Consider the following 17,039-nt stretch of genomic DNA (forward strand, 5'->3'; position numbering starts at 1 on the left):
ATATATATATATATATATATATAGATATATAGATATATAGATATCAATATATGTTATAGATATAAATACACATATACACACACATATATGAGGTGGTGTGAATGTGCCTATGTGTATGAATATGTGTACATAATCAGCTTATGTATGCAGCTTTGCTGTGAGATGCATCACGACCCCAATCACTTAAAGTAAACCATTGGTGTGTTGAGTATACGGTTGATGTTCGTATTAACGTCTATATTAACAGAAGAGATCAATACTTATTCGTTTCGAAACAATTTTATAAATATATGTGAGCCTTATAAGAGAATAAATATAACATAAATAGTTGTGTGAACGACCTTTCTATTTCTAGTTATATTATCATGCAAAAGAACAATAAAATATAACATAAACTCTATGACCAACGCACACAATAACATTAAACGGTTTGTCTTTCAAAGTCAAAAGTTTGTGAACTACAAAATATTTGATGTTAATATGAACTGACATTATATATCTGAGGTAACTTACCTTGTAGTTTCCCTAGAGTTAATAACATGCAAGCCTTGCATTAATTTTTGTCTTTGGGAGAGGCAGGGAGATGGGATACATGGCATCAAAGAGAGTCAGTTCGCTTTGATAACCAGAAAGTAATCTACTAAACTAGAAGAGAAAAAAGCAAAATGAAAAAGAACACGAGACAAAGAAACTGTCACAGAAAGCATCATAACAGAGACTATGCTGATGTAGAAAATGGGTTGCAAAAGAACGGAAAGAAAGAACACCAGGCACGAAAATATTTTGCCACAGGCTAAACGGACGGAGGTTACGCAGTTGTAGGGGAAACTAAAATGTGAGGCGCAATAATTTATTTAGCATATCATTCTCTGTGAATAGAAACTAAATCTTTTATAGCATTCCACTCATCAGCTGCAGTTTTTTTTCTGTGCCTGACTATTAGGCCTCTCAATGTATATCATATTTTTTAAATAAATATCATGGATACTTCAGAAAGCTACTGAACAATATTTGTCGCCAAACAAAGATACATACACACACATATATACTCTTTTATTTGTTTCAGTCATTTGACTGAAGCACCGCCTTTAGTCGAGAAAATTGACCCATGACTTATTCTTTGTAAACCTAGTACTTATATCGGTCTGTTTTGCCGAACCGCTATTTACGTAAACACACCAGCATCGGTAGTCAAGCGGTGTGTGTGTGTGTGTGTGGGGGGGGGGGCAAACACAGACACACCAACATGTACACACACATACATAAATACATATATATATATATATATATATATATATATATATATATATTTGTGTGTGTATGTGTGTGTTGTGTGTGTGGGTGTGGGTTGGTTTGACGGGACCTTCATGTGAATAAATAATGTACAAATGGATTAACCAGCAGGCATGTCACAATATTCGGTTATGTGTAAATCTATTCTATTGTTCAGATTTTACTTGTTCTAAAGAAGACGACTGAAATATGTTCTTGACATTTATTATACCTTGCGTTAATAACTCTAAAAACTTTATGCTTTTATAAAGTATATTCAAATGGTGTTTCCCCAGGATACATTTAACTTTTTTAAATGATATATTGCAAATTCGGAAATAGTATTTTTGAAATGTTACTTACCACCACAATACATTATTCAATCATTCTAAATTCAGTGTGCTTGTGTACTTTTACTGCATGCAATTTCACGATATGAAATGGTAGTGGCTGAATCAGAAAGTATACAATCCAAATGTCTGCATGTGAGGATGTGATGCAGTTTTGTCGCAAAAAAATGTGTGGGGAGGTGTAGATAGATTGACACATAGACAGATAAATAGATAACTAAGGTAGCTTATTTCAAATAGATTTTATACATAAAGAGAGAGGAATATTTAACTACTGCGTTTATAAACACAGTATGATTAGTATAAGTTCCTGTTTACAAGAACAATAACTAATTTTTCTCTCATTTTGTAATAATAATACCAACGTACTGAACATTTTTGCATGCAGATTAATAATCAGTACCGTTTCTAACCACATGATGTATATCCCACGTTGACCAATCTTTCATTAAGAGGGCAGTCTAGAAATATTTCGCTTGAAAACATTGTGAAAATATTTGCAGTGCCATATAACATTCTACATTATACCGAAGAATTCCCAGTACCACACTATCCACGCATGTATTTAAAATTTTGCACCACAATTTGGCTGTTTTCTGAAAATTAAATAGAAAATTATGAAATATTGGGAATGTGAGATCATTGTTAATCTCCCTGGCTGGACTTTCTTAGATATCATCTACCATTTTGGCGCCAAAAGAAGATACTATAATTTGTTCGTCGACCTATCGACTGTTTTACAATATCATACATTGAGTTCAGCTAGTTATTCATAAATCTTAAGTATATTATTTTTACGAAGCTCCCCCTATACAAAAATGCCGTGGTGCTTTTGTAACTGTTAGTCAAAAGTCGAAAGTGAAGTGTTACATTTGATTTTTGTTAAAACATGCCTTGTTAGAGAAACAAAAAACTTTTTGGATATATTTTATAACGCTAACAGCAGGAAGAAAGCATGCTTCCTTGCAATCAACTGTTTGTAATTTATTCTATTTATAATTCATTCATTCAATCAACAGTTTATACTTTATTCTGTCAAATGCAACTTATTAGAAATTTAAATGAATAAAGCAAAGCAAAGTTTCAGGCAATAATAAAGATCTCTACATGAAATGCATGTGAATGAGAGAAAATATTAAGGCTCTTTCATTAATCTATAGCGAGAGTCGGGTTAAAAGTATAGAAAATATAAAAAGAATAAACAGATGGTAGATAGGAAATGACAGAGAAACTAATTTACTATAATACATTTAAAAGAAAACAACTAGTAGGCGTCTTACCACCATGACCAGGGCGGAATCCTTTGTTGTAATTTATTAGTAGATTATCCAAAAGTTGGGTAACTTGTTTCTTTGTAACTCCTGACACACCTGATGCACTGTAAGAAATAATAAGTAAACGTGAAGGAAAGATTACATATTAAAATATTTAAAAAGTTTACAAATAATATAATCGGTATTTGATCTGCTACTTACAAACTTGCATTAAGTTATTTAAGTGGAAATTATTAATTTTATAAAATATTCTCACATGGAAACTAAACATGTATTATTCGAACAACAAACACAACAACTAAGATTTGAACTTTCATACCAATATATCAGTGTTATGCGGTTTACAATAATTAGTATTTTAATTTTATATCAGTTTTCTTTTAGCGCCTACGCTATGTAAGAACGATCTAACCGCCTTATTTAACTTTGCATGAAGAGCGTTCATCAAGAAAAATTTAAATGTGCTACACATTGTTACATTGGTGGAGTAAGTGGAAATGACAAACAGCTATCAGTGTACGTAGAGCATTTAATATTGCACATAAGTTTCCAGTACCGTCGAGGTCGAATGTGCATTTCGTCTCTTCAGGTTCTTTGAAATAGGGATCAGTTGAACACCGGGGTAAATGAAAACGACTTATTCCTCCCCAGAAATTTCTAGCCCTGTGCCAAAATTAAATTCAACTAGGTGCACATGTAATACACATTAAATACAAGTGGTTTCACATGGAAATTAAATATTAATTATTCAACCATACATTCAAAAGAACATTAGGAATTAGTCGACTCTAAATTACCTTCCAGAAAGGAACGACAAATCTCTTTAAGAGAAGATGACCGTATTGCATCTTATTATGCCAGATTCCCTGACTTCTAAGTGAAATCAACAATGACCATTGATGTATTATTTAACCTTACATGGAGAATTGTATTCCATGAGAAACTACTTGTATTTCATATTCGCAGAGGACTAGCAATTTCTGGCTAGAATCAGTTGAGCACCATCTGTGAGCCACTTCCTTTTTATGGAGCAAAAGTGAGAACATAAGCTGGAAACCCGAACTTGGCCACGTCTGTTATCAGTCCCTCCTAGCTAAAACTCCATTAACATTAACTTTGGTTATTTAGAAAAGAAGCACCTTCTTCTCGATCTAACAAACAACATTCACATACATGTATGTGTATGTGTGCATGTGAGTATTTAGAACCCTACGCATACCAATATGAATTTTTTCTATTGGCTATTAATGCCTTAGAACATTACAATTGTTACCTCAATTCCACACACTTATCACCAGTTTTAAAATTTGTAATTTAGCAGTTTTATTATGTATTCAATTTTTTGCCTTAGTATTTTTTTTCATAGACACCACATACTTCTTCATTTCTAATTCACGTCAAATAGGCCTGGAGCTCACCCACCTCGCCTACACGACTTCCGCTCTAATAGACTCCACTACACTCCCATGGTACACACTTCCGCGTTTGTATCACCCGCCCCAGAAAAAAGCCGAACCACATATCATACACCTGATTCTATCCCTGCATCACTACACGGATACCCCAACCCTACATGCACATATTAGTCCCTCTCGTACATTGGGAAGACCACTAGGAGTTTACCGAAGAGTTCAAACGTCCACTGGAGTGAATATAAGGACGAGAAGCGCACCAACATAGTGGCGCGCTGAGCCGAACTGACATCATTGTTGTGTCCAAACACCAAAAAGACCCATGACTTAGAAAAATACTCATAAATGAGACTTTACCCTTACTAAATAGGCAATACACGTCGGAAGTAGAGATACCTCAAGGCTACTGATACTAGCAAGGCAGCGTGAATCCATAGTCACATTCGTATGTAGGCAGTCAAGTAGATAATTTGGTAGGTAGATAGGGGGGGAGATGGGTATGCATAGATAGGTAGATAACAAGATAGATAGCTAGAAAGGTAGATAAATAGGTATTAGACAGAATGTACGTACACACGCAAAATCATACATATATCCGTGGAGACAGAAACACACGACCATACACTCTCACGCCTCTCAACGCCTACACACACACACACACACACACACACACACACACACACACACACACACATCCAAGCAGGCATTAAGCACACGGGCACACACATCATGTATATGCACGTACACACACATACTTCTATAGGCACACAGGTGCACAGACACACAAACTCACATGCACAGACACACACACAAATACGGACGAACGTATACGGAATCCGAAGTACACACACACAAAAAAAAACACACACACACACTCATATACATGCACAAATACATGAGCTAACTCCGATATCTTATGAGAGGATATTAGTGAACTTTCAAATGCACCTTTTCATTTTGTTGATTTTCCTAGATTTAAAGTGACGGAAATATTTGTTAGCCAAGCGTTATTTTGCAGCACTTACTAGTTTGTATAATCGACTTCTCCGTTTATAGAATTCCAAGTGCAATAACGTGAAATATAAGTTAGTTAAGATAAAAATAATATCCGATGTTGCGCGCTAATACCTATCAACATTTCTCTCTCCTTTAAAACTGTGGTGCTTCTTCAACAACATTCTAATCTAGGACTTCTAAGGCACGATGTTATATATTTATCTCTCAAACTTTATATAACGGATTATCGTAAACAGCAAAACCAAAGATACATCAAAGGTTAACTGCATATCAGTAATGTAATGATGTAGAACGTTTCTTGATGTCTATTAACTATTATGTTTTGTTTTTGAAAGTCTACTTTTAAAGAACTAGCACGTGTGTGTGCTTTTGTTTGAGTGGTCAGTGTGCGTATGTATGAGTGCGTGCGTGCCTGTATATGTCTGTTTGTATATGTGTGTATGCGTATGTGCGTGCGTATTTGTATATGCATGTTTGTGCCTCTGTACATGTCTGTGTGTGTGTGTGCTTCTGGGTTTGCGCGTGCGTGTCCGCGCGCGAGCGTGCCTCCGTGTAATACAACTGGATTCGGAGAAAAAGCGGAAGGCACAGTAAGTCGAACAGCTGACGAACGGGCTTAAACGTCACACATTTATCAAATTACGATGTGATTATGCATCATGACTGTACAGGATACACTGACAGTAATATGTTGGCTGCTGAATTTCTATGAGAATTTTTATGTCATCTACTATGTCATCCATCATTACGTATACGTTTAATGGATTTTGTTTTGTGTACAAGAGTTGAGTTTGCGACGTCTACAAAATGGCCAGTATAATACTTTCTACTTTAGGCACGAGGCCTCAAATTTGTCAGGAGGGGACTAGTCGATCACATCGACCACAATGTCTCACTGGTACTTAATTTTATCGACTCCAAAAGGATGAAAGGCAAAGTCGACCTCGGCGGAATTCGAACTCAGAACGTAAAGACAGACGAAATACTGCTAAGCATTTTTCCCCGGCGTGCTAACGTTTCTGCCAGCTCGCCACCTTAATGGCCAGAATAATTGTACAGGTATATATTTGCTCGCGTGCACGTGTATGTGTGTGAGTTCACCGTACATATTTTAGATGCAACTGCATCGGATTTACTGATCTAACATGAAGTAAATTCTGAAAAAGCTGTTAACCTACGGAATCAACAAACTTTCTTTGAATTTCACATCTAATTTACCTGTGTAAACACACACATACAAACACAGATATACACATATATTTGTATGTAAGTATGTATATATGTATATATTTATGTATGCATGTATGTCATACAATACTCGCGGGTGAATTGTAAGAAAGAATATTTGCCATAAATGTTTAATATTTATAGCGCTGTTGAAATATGTAGACCGTTTTGGTTAGGGTTAGTGTTCGGGAGTGTGTAATGCCTATGGCGTACTACTTAATCTCACGTAGAAACAATGGAAGAAATTAGATTTTCTTTGATGCGGCCAAGAAATATATAGATTTCCAAATGATATGAAAATTGTTTCACTTTTGGTTTAAACTGCAGTATACATTTCCAACCTTTTCAAACATATTTTGTGCATACAAGGCAGTCAGTTTCTAGCATGATAGAAAATTAGAGTATTATGTAAAACGCTTTTGCTTTTCTACATTTGAAATTATAAAACAAAAAGAATAGACAAAATTTAATCTTCATAATATCTTTGAAGCTGATATTTTATATAGACAAATATAAGAAACATAACATTATTCCCCTGGGAGCAATCTCTAAATTTATGACTATTTCTAATAAAAAAAAATGATTAATAAATGCCATTTAGTATATAATTATATTTTTTTTTTGGAAACGAATGTATTCTATATATTTATTACATTTTTTACTCTATAGTTTAATCCTTTAAAACTATCAAACTTATTTATAATTATTGCAAAGAATAATCATCAATATATATTTAAGAAAAAACATTTCTGTCGCGCCTTGAAGCTTTCAATGGCAAATATTGAGAAATATTACGCTAAATCAATATGATATTCGGAAGTTGAAGTTTTCCGGTTTTTGCAAGTAAATGCGTAATCAAGGCTTCAGGATTTAACAAAGCTTAATGTTTGACATGTTAAACCTGTCTTTCTCGTTATGCAACTTGACATGCTGACTTAAAATAAAAGCGCTATTATCGATTAAATGCATGAATTGTGTTCCATTTGTAATTTTCGTTTTACTTTCAACCCGTTATATGTGTGTGTATTCTTTTTTGAATTAATGTTATCCGTTTTTATTTGAAAGTAAAATTTACAACAATGTCAATCAATTGTGCTTGAAAACAGCTTTATAGAGCTGATAGTTTTATTCTTCACTTATCCTCTAATTATCTATATTGAATCGTACAATCAGTCCATATAGAAACACGGAAGACATTAATATTAATGATAAGGATGAGTCTATTTATTTCTTTAGGCTGGGTAATTATTACTACGTCATTAAATATACTTTTTCTATGTGATTTACATATTGTATGTATTTTGTAAAATTTTTTTCTATACACGAACATTTTAACTTGGGCATATTCATGCAGACATACATTTAAAAGCCATAAATATATACATGAGTGTGTATGTATAAATATGAGAAAGTGTGCGCGCATTTTTATATATATATATATATATATATACACAACTTAGCAGCTTAGTTAGGCGATTGCTTCCCAATCATACAGTCCGCGTTCAGTCCCACTGCGTGGTACGGGCAGCTGTCTTCTACTATAGTTTCCACCAAAGCTTTGTGAGTGGATTTGGCAGACGGAAAATGAAAGAAGCGCGTCGTATATATATATATATATATATATATATATATATATATATATATATATATAGTTGAACTTTATAGAAAAACAAAAGACGATGACAGTTGTATGAACAACAAGCAAGTGTATTAGTTTGGCGCTCAGGCAAGTGAAAATGTGTTTTACGTTTCGAGTCTCTCCTCTTCAACTGAAAGAAGAATAGAAAGAGAATAAGAAAAATAACTTGTCCAGCAAGGCGAATATATGTATATGTGTGGGTGTGGGTGGGTGTATGTGTGTGTTTGAATGCCTGTTGTCCCCACCATCACTTGACAACCGATCTTGGTGTGTTTTCGTCCCCGTAACTTAACGTTTCAGTTAAGAATTAGTCCTGGGTTCGATTCGTCCGACTAAAGGCGATGCTCCAAAATAGCCGCAGTCAAATAACTGAAAAACGTACGAGAGTAATATATATATATATATATATATATATATATATATAAAACTTAAGGTCCTCAGAAATCTGGATGTTTGTACCTTTACAGATTTTTATTAATGTCACATATTAAATAAAGCGCTTTTGAAAATCCTACACGACTAGGTGAAAAGCGCTTTATTTAATATGTGACATTAATAAAAATCTGTAAATGTACAAACATCCAGATTTCTGAGGACCTTAAATTTGTTCTATATAATTTCTGTACATCACCTCCAAACCCTCCAATATATATATATATATATATATATATATATATACACACACTCATTACGTACCTATATATATAAATGTGTGTGTGTGTGTGTGTGTGTGTGTGTGTATTGTTTGCATATCAGTTACTTGGAAATAATGCAGAATAAATTTTTTCACACCAAATTATATGATTGTAATTACCATATAAAGAACTATTTGATATTTCAAGAAAATAACGGTGATCATTTATTCGAAGAAATTCACCATTTCAGGCTCAGTTCAAGTTGGTACTTATTTTTATAAGGAAACACTGGATCCGCGTTTCATTACTAAAACCTAAATAAATAAAATACGAAAGATCTCTTTTGTTTTCAGTCGTAGGATATAAAGCTTTATCTTATATGATGTGTCATTTACTATGACGGTTGGGTGTGGTTTTACTACAATTTCTTTGTTATTTCTTTCATGGATTGCAACTACAAATAGGTCCACTCAGTCGTTGAAATTTGGACAGACTGAAATTGGTATTGTTTATGTCAATGTCTTTTACTAGATTACATCATTAGACTGCGGCCAAGGTGGTGTAGTCCCATGGAGGCTTTAGGCGATCAAATCGAATGGAATGCTTCCCTTTTTTTACCTCTGGTACTCATCCTAGTGGTGGAGGCGCAATGGCCCAGTGGTTAGGGCAGTGGACTCATGGTTTCGATTCCCAGACCGTTTATTGAGCGAAAACACTTACAGCCCCACGAGGCTCCGGCAGGGGGTTATGGTGACACCCCATGTTGTACTCTTTCGCCCCAAATTTCTCTCACTCTTTCTTCCTGTTTCTTAAGTAACGCTGCGATGGACTGGCTTGCCATCCAGCTGGGGGGAACACTTACACCATAGAAACCGGGAAATTGAGCCCATTAGCCTGGGTAGGCTTTAAAAGGGCGCATAAATAAATAAAACTCATCCTAGTCATTTCATTAGCCACACCGCAATTGACGGGTGACATAAAAAAATTAAGGTTCGTTCTGAAGCTTTGGTGGGAGTGGGCTAAGCATTCAGGCAAGTACAGAACCACTCTCTCTCTCTCACACACACACACACACGTACACACACACAGATACAGGCATACATACGGGAATGCGCACAGACAAGCAGTCAGACAAGACACACACATATATACACGCACACACATAATCTATTGGCTTTAGAAGCAGCTTTTGTAACGAATATCAATTAGCACATGCAAACCAATTTAAATGTGTTATTGTTCATAACGTCTACAATTGGGCTACACCTCCCATGAATTGATGTCATGTAGAGGACGAATGGTGAAATCTCAGTTGTCGCTCGATGATATTTATTCAGCACCGGCTGTTCGCACTGATGTATCATGCCATTTCATCATATAACTGAACGTCAACAACAGTTTTAATACCTCGAATGTAGACCGAAATCATACGAAACGATTTAACTCAGCATCGGTTAAATAACCAATAGTCTGTCTATTAGTTAGCTACAAGCATTTCTATATGCGATGGTTTCTCGGGATTTTCCCGCAGTCCAAGGAATTATTTACAAAACATAAATGTTCGATGTGTACAGTAGTTTTTCTAGCGTGTAGTCAATTGATAGATTTTGAAGTCTTTGTAGAAGCGAGCTGAAGTGTTTTCGTATGTAATAGATTGGTCAGACGCTCTATAACTGGTTCTACTTGCGATTTATACGTAGGTGAACTTTTCTGCAAAAATCCTAGATATTCAATTAGTAATTCAATGAAAAGGTAAATCGACTAAGATTAAACATGTATATTCGCATATTAGAAACTAATAATATATGTAATTATGTATGCGTATGTATATATATATACGTGTGTGTGCATGTTTGTGTGTCTGTGTTTGCCCCCACTCCGATCGCTTGACAAACGATTTTGGTGTGTTTATGTGCCCGTAACTTGGCGGTTCGGCACAGGTGGAAAATACGATAGGTACTAGGTTTACAACGAATAAGTCCTGAGGAAGATTTGTTCGACTAAAGGCGGTGCTCCAGCATGGCCGCAGTCAGATGACAGAAACAAATAAAAGAATAAATGGATGTACACTTTATGTTCCTATGTATTCATCTTTGTAGTGGTTTAGTAGGCCCTTCTCTTTAAGTATAAGTGAACGTGTATCTCTCTCGAATATACATGCATACATACATACACACACACGCCCCCCCACATATATATATATTAAAACCGTCTACGATACCGACTGAGTACTCTAAACCATTAAGCTGTATCAACACATTCATTGAACATTTTTGTACAATACAAGAGAAAAGCGCTAGGGAATTCTGATACAATAACACCACAGTCTACACGATCTAATGTGACATTCTGTGTAAAATATTGCATGCCTTCACCCGTATGCTGTTTGTCAAATCGAAGTAGATCTAATAATAAACAGTGACCGGAGTTTTTGACACACGCAAACAAACGGTATAGTGCATAATTTGATGTTTGTACTTTTAAACATCGCTTTAATTTGGCCTCACCAAAATATACAGCAAGGCCAAGAAATATTTCTTCTATATAGATAACGCCTTAGGGCGAGCTGGCAGAATCGTTAGCATGCCGGGCAAAATCCTGAGTGGTAGTTCATCTGCCGTTATGTTCTGAGTTCCAATTCTACCCAGGTCGACTTTACCTTTCATCCATTCGGGGTCAGTTACGTACTGGGCTCTATATAATCGACTTAATCACTTTGTCTTTGTCTGTCCCCTCTATGTTTAGCCTCCTGTGAGCAAAAAATAAATATATATAGATAACGCTTCCTTTTCAAGTCACATTTTCAGAAAACTTTATAAGTAATTGCCCTGAGTTGGTTTCTAATTCATTAATAATAAGCTAAATGTTTCATAAGGAAGTTGTTAGAAAAGTAGATGAAAAGTTAGGAAGAATATTTAAAATGTTAATGAACCAAAAAGAAAAAAAAAACCCTTTCCTTTTGCCTTTCCATTTGTTTGAATCTGTAATATTTCAAGATATACAAGAAACAAATTATCAAAGCGTTCTGAGAAATTGGGTGTTGTAGACAAGCTATTATGGTAGGTGTGAGCGTGTGTTTGAGTATGTATGTATGTATGTGTGAGCGCGCGATCGTACAATGTGTAATAATTGCCTCGTAAATAAATCAGTTTTTATCTGGTGAAACATGCAGTCTATGTAAGAGAGCCGAGAGATTCAATATTGTTGACAGATGTTATGATATGGACGAAATACATAATTTTCTCTCCATAGGAGAGGTTACATAACAAATGTGTGACGAACAGAAGGATTTAGTATCAATCGATTGATTTCATGATTTTTTCCTGCGTGTCGCAGCTGCAAAGTGGAGAATATTTCTGAAAGATACCAAATATAATGCTGTGTGTGATGTGAATAAAACAGGCGTCGATTGCATAATTATTAGATACAAAAGTAAAGAATTTAAGAAATATAAGTTTATTTCAATGCTAGAATAACTATACACAGTAAATCCACATATATTTGCATCAACAACAGCTTGCATGCTCAATAAAATAAAACATATATAAGAGTCGCAAATATTCGCGGACGAATACTTGCATTTCCGCATTAATTCACTTCTTATCGGGTACTTTAAACGTTTCTTTACGGGAAATTGCGTAGTATAACTAAGAATTCGTTTTAAACGCTAATGAAGTGCATCCTGGGTGAAAATAAATAAATTAAGTACACTCGCACTCATAATTGATTTGCATGGGTCAACTTGACATTAATCGTTTTTAAAACTCCACAACTTTTAAACAGAATTTTTCAATATTTATGAAAAAAGACAAAAAAATAAAATCGTTTTCAAGGACATAGAATTAAAAAGAAAACAATAAAATATGGTACTGGATCTGTAAATGCTTATTTCATTCTGGTTACTAATTAGTTAATGATATGCATTCAATATTTTTCAACAACCAGGCCGTGCACAATTAATTATTACTAGCTGTACACCCTATATAATTACCGAACATTTAATTAGCTTGCAGTGAGATGCTGTATTCTACACTGCTTGTAGAAATTAGTGAGAAACAACACAAATATCTTCACTGGACATCTTGGGAGTCTGTTCCCACCGAAAGTGATTTCTTTATAACTATGAATTACCGCATCACCTCTCTTTAAAAAAGCTCAGCAATGTGTTTCGTATCATATATATCTATTGGATAACTATCCTGTATATGTTCATATCATTAAAAACCTGAAAATATCCCGCTAGATAATAGTGAATACTATGATGTAAAAAAAATATTCAACAGTTAAATGTTGAGACGTATCTGAGTATACGCCAACAGCATTTAAGTGATTGCCAGATTGGGTCCAGCGTTTGCGCTTCTGTTTTGAGTATTAGGATATGCCTCAATTACCTTTGGCGACGACACTTCATTTCACCCTTTATGGAATAAGTGATATTGATTTAAATTTTTGTACAAGGTCAGACATTTCGGGTGAGGTCGCAAGTCGATTACAGCAGCCTCAGTGCTCAGCTAGTACTTATTATATCAAGCTATAAAGAATGAAAGGCAAAGACGACACCGGAAGAATTTGATCTCATGTTGTAAAGAAAGACGAAGTATTGCTAAGTTTTTACCCAGCGTGCTAAGAATTCTGCCATCTTGTCTCCTTATGAAGTAGAATAATATGAAAATTTTGAGAATTGTGAAAACTTTGCTAATATGTATTAATGCAAATATATATGTTACGTTAACTTTGATATATATATATATATATATCTGTTATGGTACCTCTAATAAATACTTCTATTTAACTGTTGCGTCGACAAAGTTGAATTAATTGTTGCTACAGTGGACTGAATTGATTGAAACAAACATATTTCTGTTAAGTTGATAGACATCGGTGAGTTATGAGCTCAAACCGATATCAGAATAATTATCATGTTTGTGTGTAACTTTGAAATATCCGATTTCCCAACATTTGATCAGAGTTAATTCGCTAATAATTTGACATTTGTTTGACACAAGAAGTGTTAGGGTCTTTCATCTAATTCATCTAAGCAACGAAACATTCCCTCAGCATTTGCACAATCGGGTGAGTTAATGTGATAACGTGTCTTCAGTGTGGAGTCTCAAGAGTAATCAGCAACAGTAGTAAATTACACTACGGTTGCCCCTTTAAATGGACTAGGGATACACGCTCATAGAGAGCTTATAATACATTTTTCATTTTTCTCAGAGGAGAATTTTACCGAGGGTGTATGACTAAATATACATGGTTATAACAATCAACAAGAGTCTAGCAATCTAGCAATGAATGGAAGAACTGTAATTCAAGCATGCGTGCACATGAAAATATATTTGAGCAAAAAGTGAAATCGTGTATGTATATGTATGAAAATATGTGTTTTCGTATATCCTCGAATGAAAGTGTAAATAGTGTGTACATGTGTGTCGATATGCTGATGGTTTGAATGTTTTTTTTATAACTATGGCATTATGATAGATGAACGGAGGGGACTGAGCTCATCATGTACGTGCGTATATACGCTTCTTGCAAATGTGTGTGTATCTGTAAAATCGGGAATACATAAAGTAGTCATGTGTAATTGTGTATAAGAAAAGAGTATATAAATGCTGCATAGTAAAGCCCGCGATAATTGGAGATGGGCGCGGTGACATTGAAGATCTCAGTAATAAACGTATATATATTGCTGAATTTGTGCATATATTAAAATGTATTATAATTTAGCTAGTCAGTGTATTTCAAAAGTGTAATTGGATCAGATTAAACGCGTTTCGATCTCTATATCTTTTCGATTACCTCTTGAATTGAAACCCCGCCAAAGTAAATCTAAAATATCCTAAATATCAAAATTAATCTGTTGATTTTAAACGTTCAGGTGTAGAGGTGGATTTCTATGAACATACATTAAACTACGAAGTTATTTTCCATATTGTCTCTGAAAGTCTGAAAAATTGTCCTTATCTAACAAGTAACATTAGTACTCGGAACATATTTAACATTTAGAATTAAATTCAAGTGTTTCTCTTTTAAAGATCAGTCTGGAGGAGAGGGAAGTCTCATTTTGGTATTTTGACTTATTTAATATTTCGACCAATTTAAGCTGATGAAGTAGACATATGATTCAATGGATGACACCTGTAGTTCCATGTCACTTGGAAGTTAATATAACATATTTTGTCAACATTTATGTGCAATAAACGCAAAATATTTTATTTTTTTATACTTGATAATTTTTAATTATGAAAATACAGTAAGATCCTTTTTTTATATACACCTGATGGCTATGGATCTTCATTAGAGTTAAATGGGGCTCAAAGTGCTCCGTAGGCAAACGAGAAGTTGAGGCCCACATTGCCTTTCACCCTTTCGCGGTCGACAAAATAAGTACCAGTTGAGCACTTGGGTCCATATAATCGACTTACACTTCCTCCGAAATTGCTGGCCTTGCGCCAAACTTTGAAACCATTATCAAAATACTTTTCTTTACATCCGGCGCTAAAATTCCGCTGTGGCCGACTTTGCCTCTCAAACTTTCGGGTCGATGAAATAGGTACCTTTTGAACACTGAGGTTGATGTAATCGATTTATCCCCTGCTCAGAAATTGTCGGCATTGTGCCAACATTTCAAACGAATATTAAACTGCTCTGGTAATAATTCTCTTGTGTATCTTTGACTATAATTTACTATTACGCTTTCTATAAAATTTCAGGAAAAAAATTTCGATTCAAGGACAAAAACATTATAATGATATAATCGCTCAGATATAAGTGCCATATTCTGTCCTATTTTCTTTTTAGATTTTAAAAACGTTGTGGTTTTATTTCATATTTACACTGGTTGTTATCAGAAATGATATGCAAAGCAAAATCATTTTTATGAGTGTGCATATCTCGGAAACTGGTGCGTGTTTAATAAACAATCAACGGGTCCATTTAGTAATTTCGTATTTTATCAATACACCACGTAGTTTCCTACGCGATGCCAAGAGTTAAGGGACATTAGATTTCCAGAACAAGCGAGACATCTTGCGATGAGTTGAGTAACAATGGTTGGTGTTGTGTATGGGTGGCTAGGTACCGATATTCGTATACAAATATATCCCTACATATTTCTACTTTCATGCGTAAACTGGCGAATATAATTCCATTTGTTCAGGCATTTTCAAATTCAATTAAACGATCATGTTCTAGTATAACATAAATATAACGAACCAGTAAAGTAGAAAAATATTTATTGATTCGATTTTTAAAATATTATATATAAAAATCAATTTATTCGTTCATATTCTGTAGGACTTATTTTGGCATAAATATTGTAGTTTCTTATTAGGTGGTCTTAAATTGTTTGATCGTATTTCTTCGTTCATTTGGCCAGTGTCATTATGTTCGAGAACCCAGCAATTAGTTGAGATATTTGTAAGCTGGTAATATAGCCTTAAAAGAATGCATTCTTATGAATGAAACGCGGTGTGTAGAATAAGAAATAATCATTCCAAAAAGGCTTTGTAATGAATAATGACATCCAGCATAAGTTGAACTTATACAGTTCACTTTGCTTTACATATAATATGTAGTAAAATATAGACGACGTATATGTTCTTGTTAGAGATATTCGACAGGTTTATATTAACAATATCGATTTAACCAAAGTTGCCGCGTTGAGTAGGTATCGTCCAACGGAATACACGGGGACACACGGGGACACACGGGGACACACGGGGACACACGCGCATATATATATATATATATATATACCTATGCACACACACGTAAAACACAGAGAGACACATATAAGTGTGTTTGCGGTGTGTGTCTGTGTGTGTTGATGGGTATGTGCGTGTGAGTGTGTATGCGCGAGTGTGTGTATGTGAATGGTACTTCTCTACTAACATGTTTCTGCTGTTCCTTACGAAAGAGAAAATGGTAATATAGACATTAAGTTTATTTAGGTGATTATAAATAACTTTATTAATATAAAATTGGTTTTCCGAAGAGAGAATAATAAGTGCACGCGAAGTTATTTTCTGACAATCTAATGCAGGCCCAGTCAGAACATTCTAGTGCTACTTACACACGTACTGAGAAACACAGACACATGCATGCATACATACATACATACATACATACATATTTACATACATACATATAGAACACATACGTATACTTATACTTCTCACCCTCTGTCTCTCTGTATATATATATATATA

General features: G+C 34.6%; 1 protein-coding gene across 2 annotated transcripts in view; it reads right to left on the reverse strand.

The window, feature by feature from the left end:
* LOC106873251 (gamma-aminobutyric acid receptor alpha-like) overlaps positions 1-17,039 on the reverse strand; it is a 647,142-nt gene that overhangs the window by 264,737 nt on the left and 365,366 nt on the right. For both annotated transcript variants that reach the window (XM_052970713.1, XM_052970714.1), the window contains exon 2: positions 2,903-3,000. In XM_052970713.1, the coding sequence (XP_052826673.1) occupies positions 2,903-3,000 (98 nt within the window). The remainder of the gene's footprint in view (positions 1-2,902; positions 3,001-17,039) is intronic.

The sequence above is a fragment of the Octopus bimaculoides genome, chromosome 9 (genome assembly GCF_001194135.2).
Source record: "Octopus bimaculoides isolate UCB-OBI-ISO-001 chromosome 9, ASM119413v2, whole genome shotgun sequence".
NCBI classification, from domain to species: Eukaryota; Metazoa; Mollusca; class Cephalopoda; order Octopoda; family Octopodidae; genus Octopus; species Octopus bimaculoides.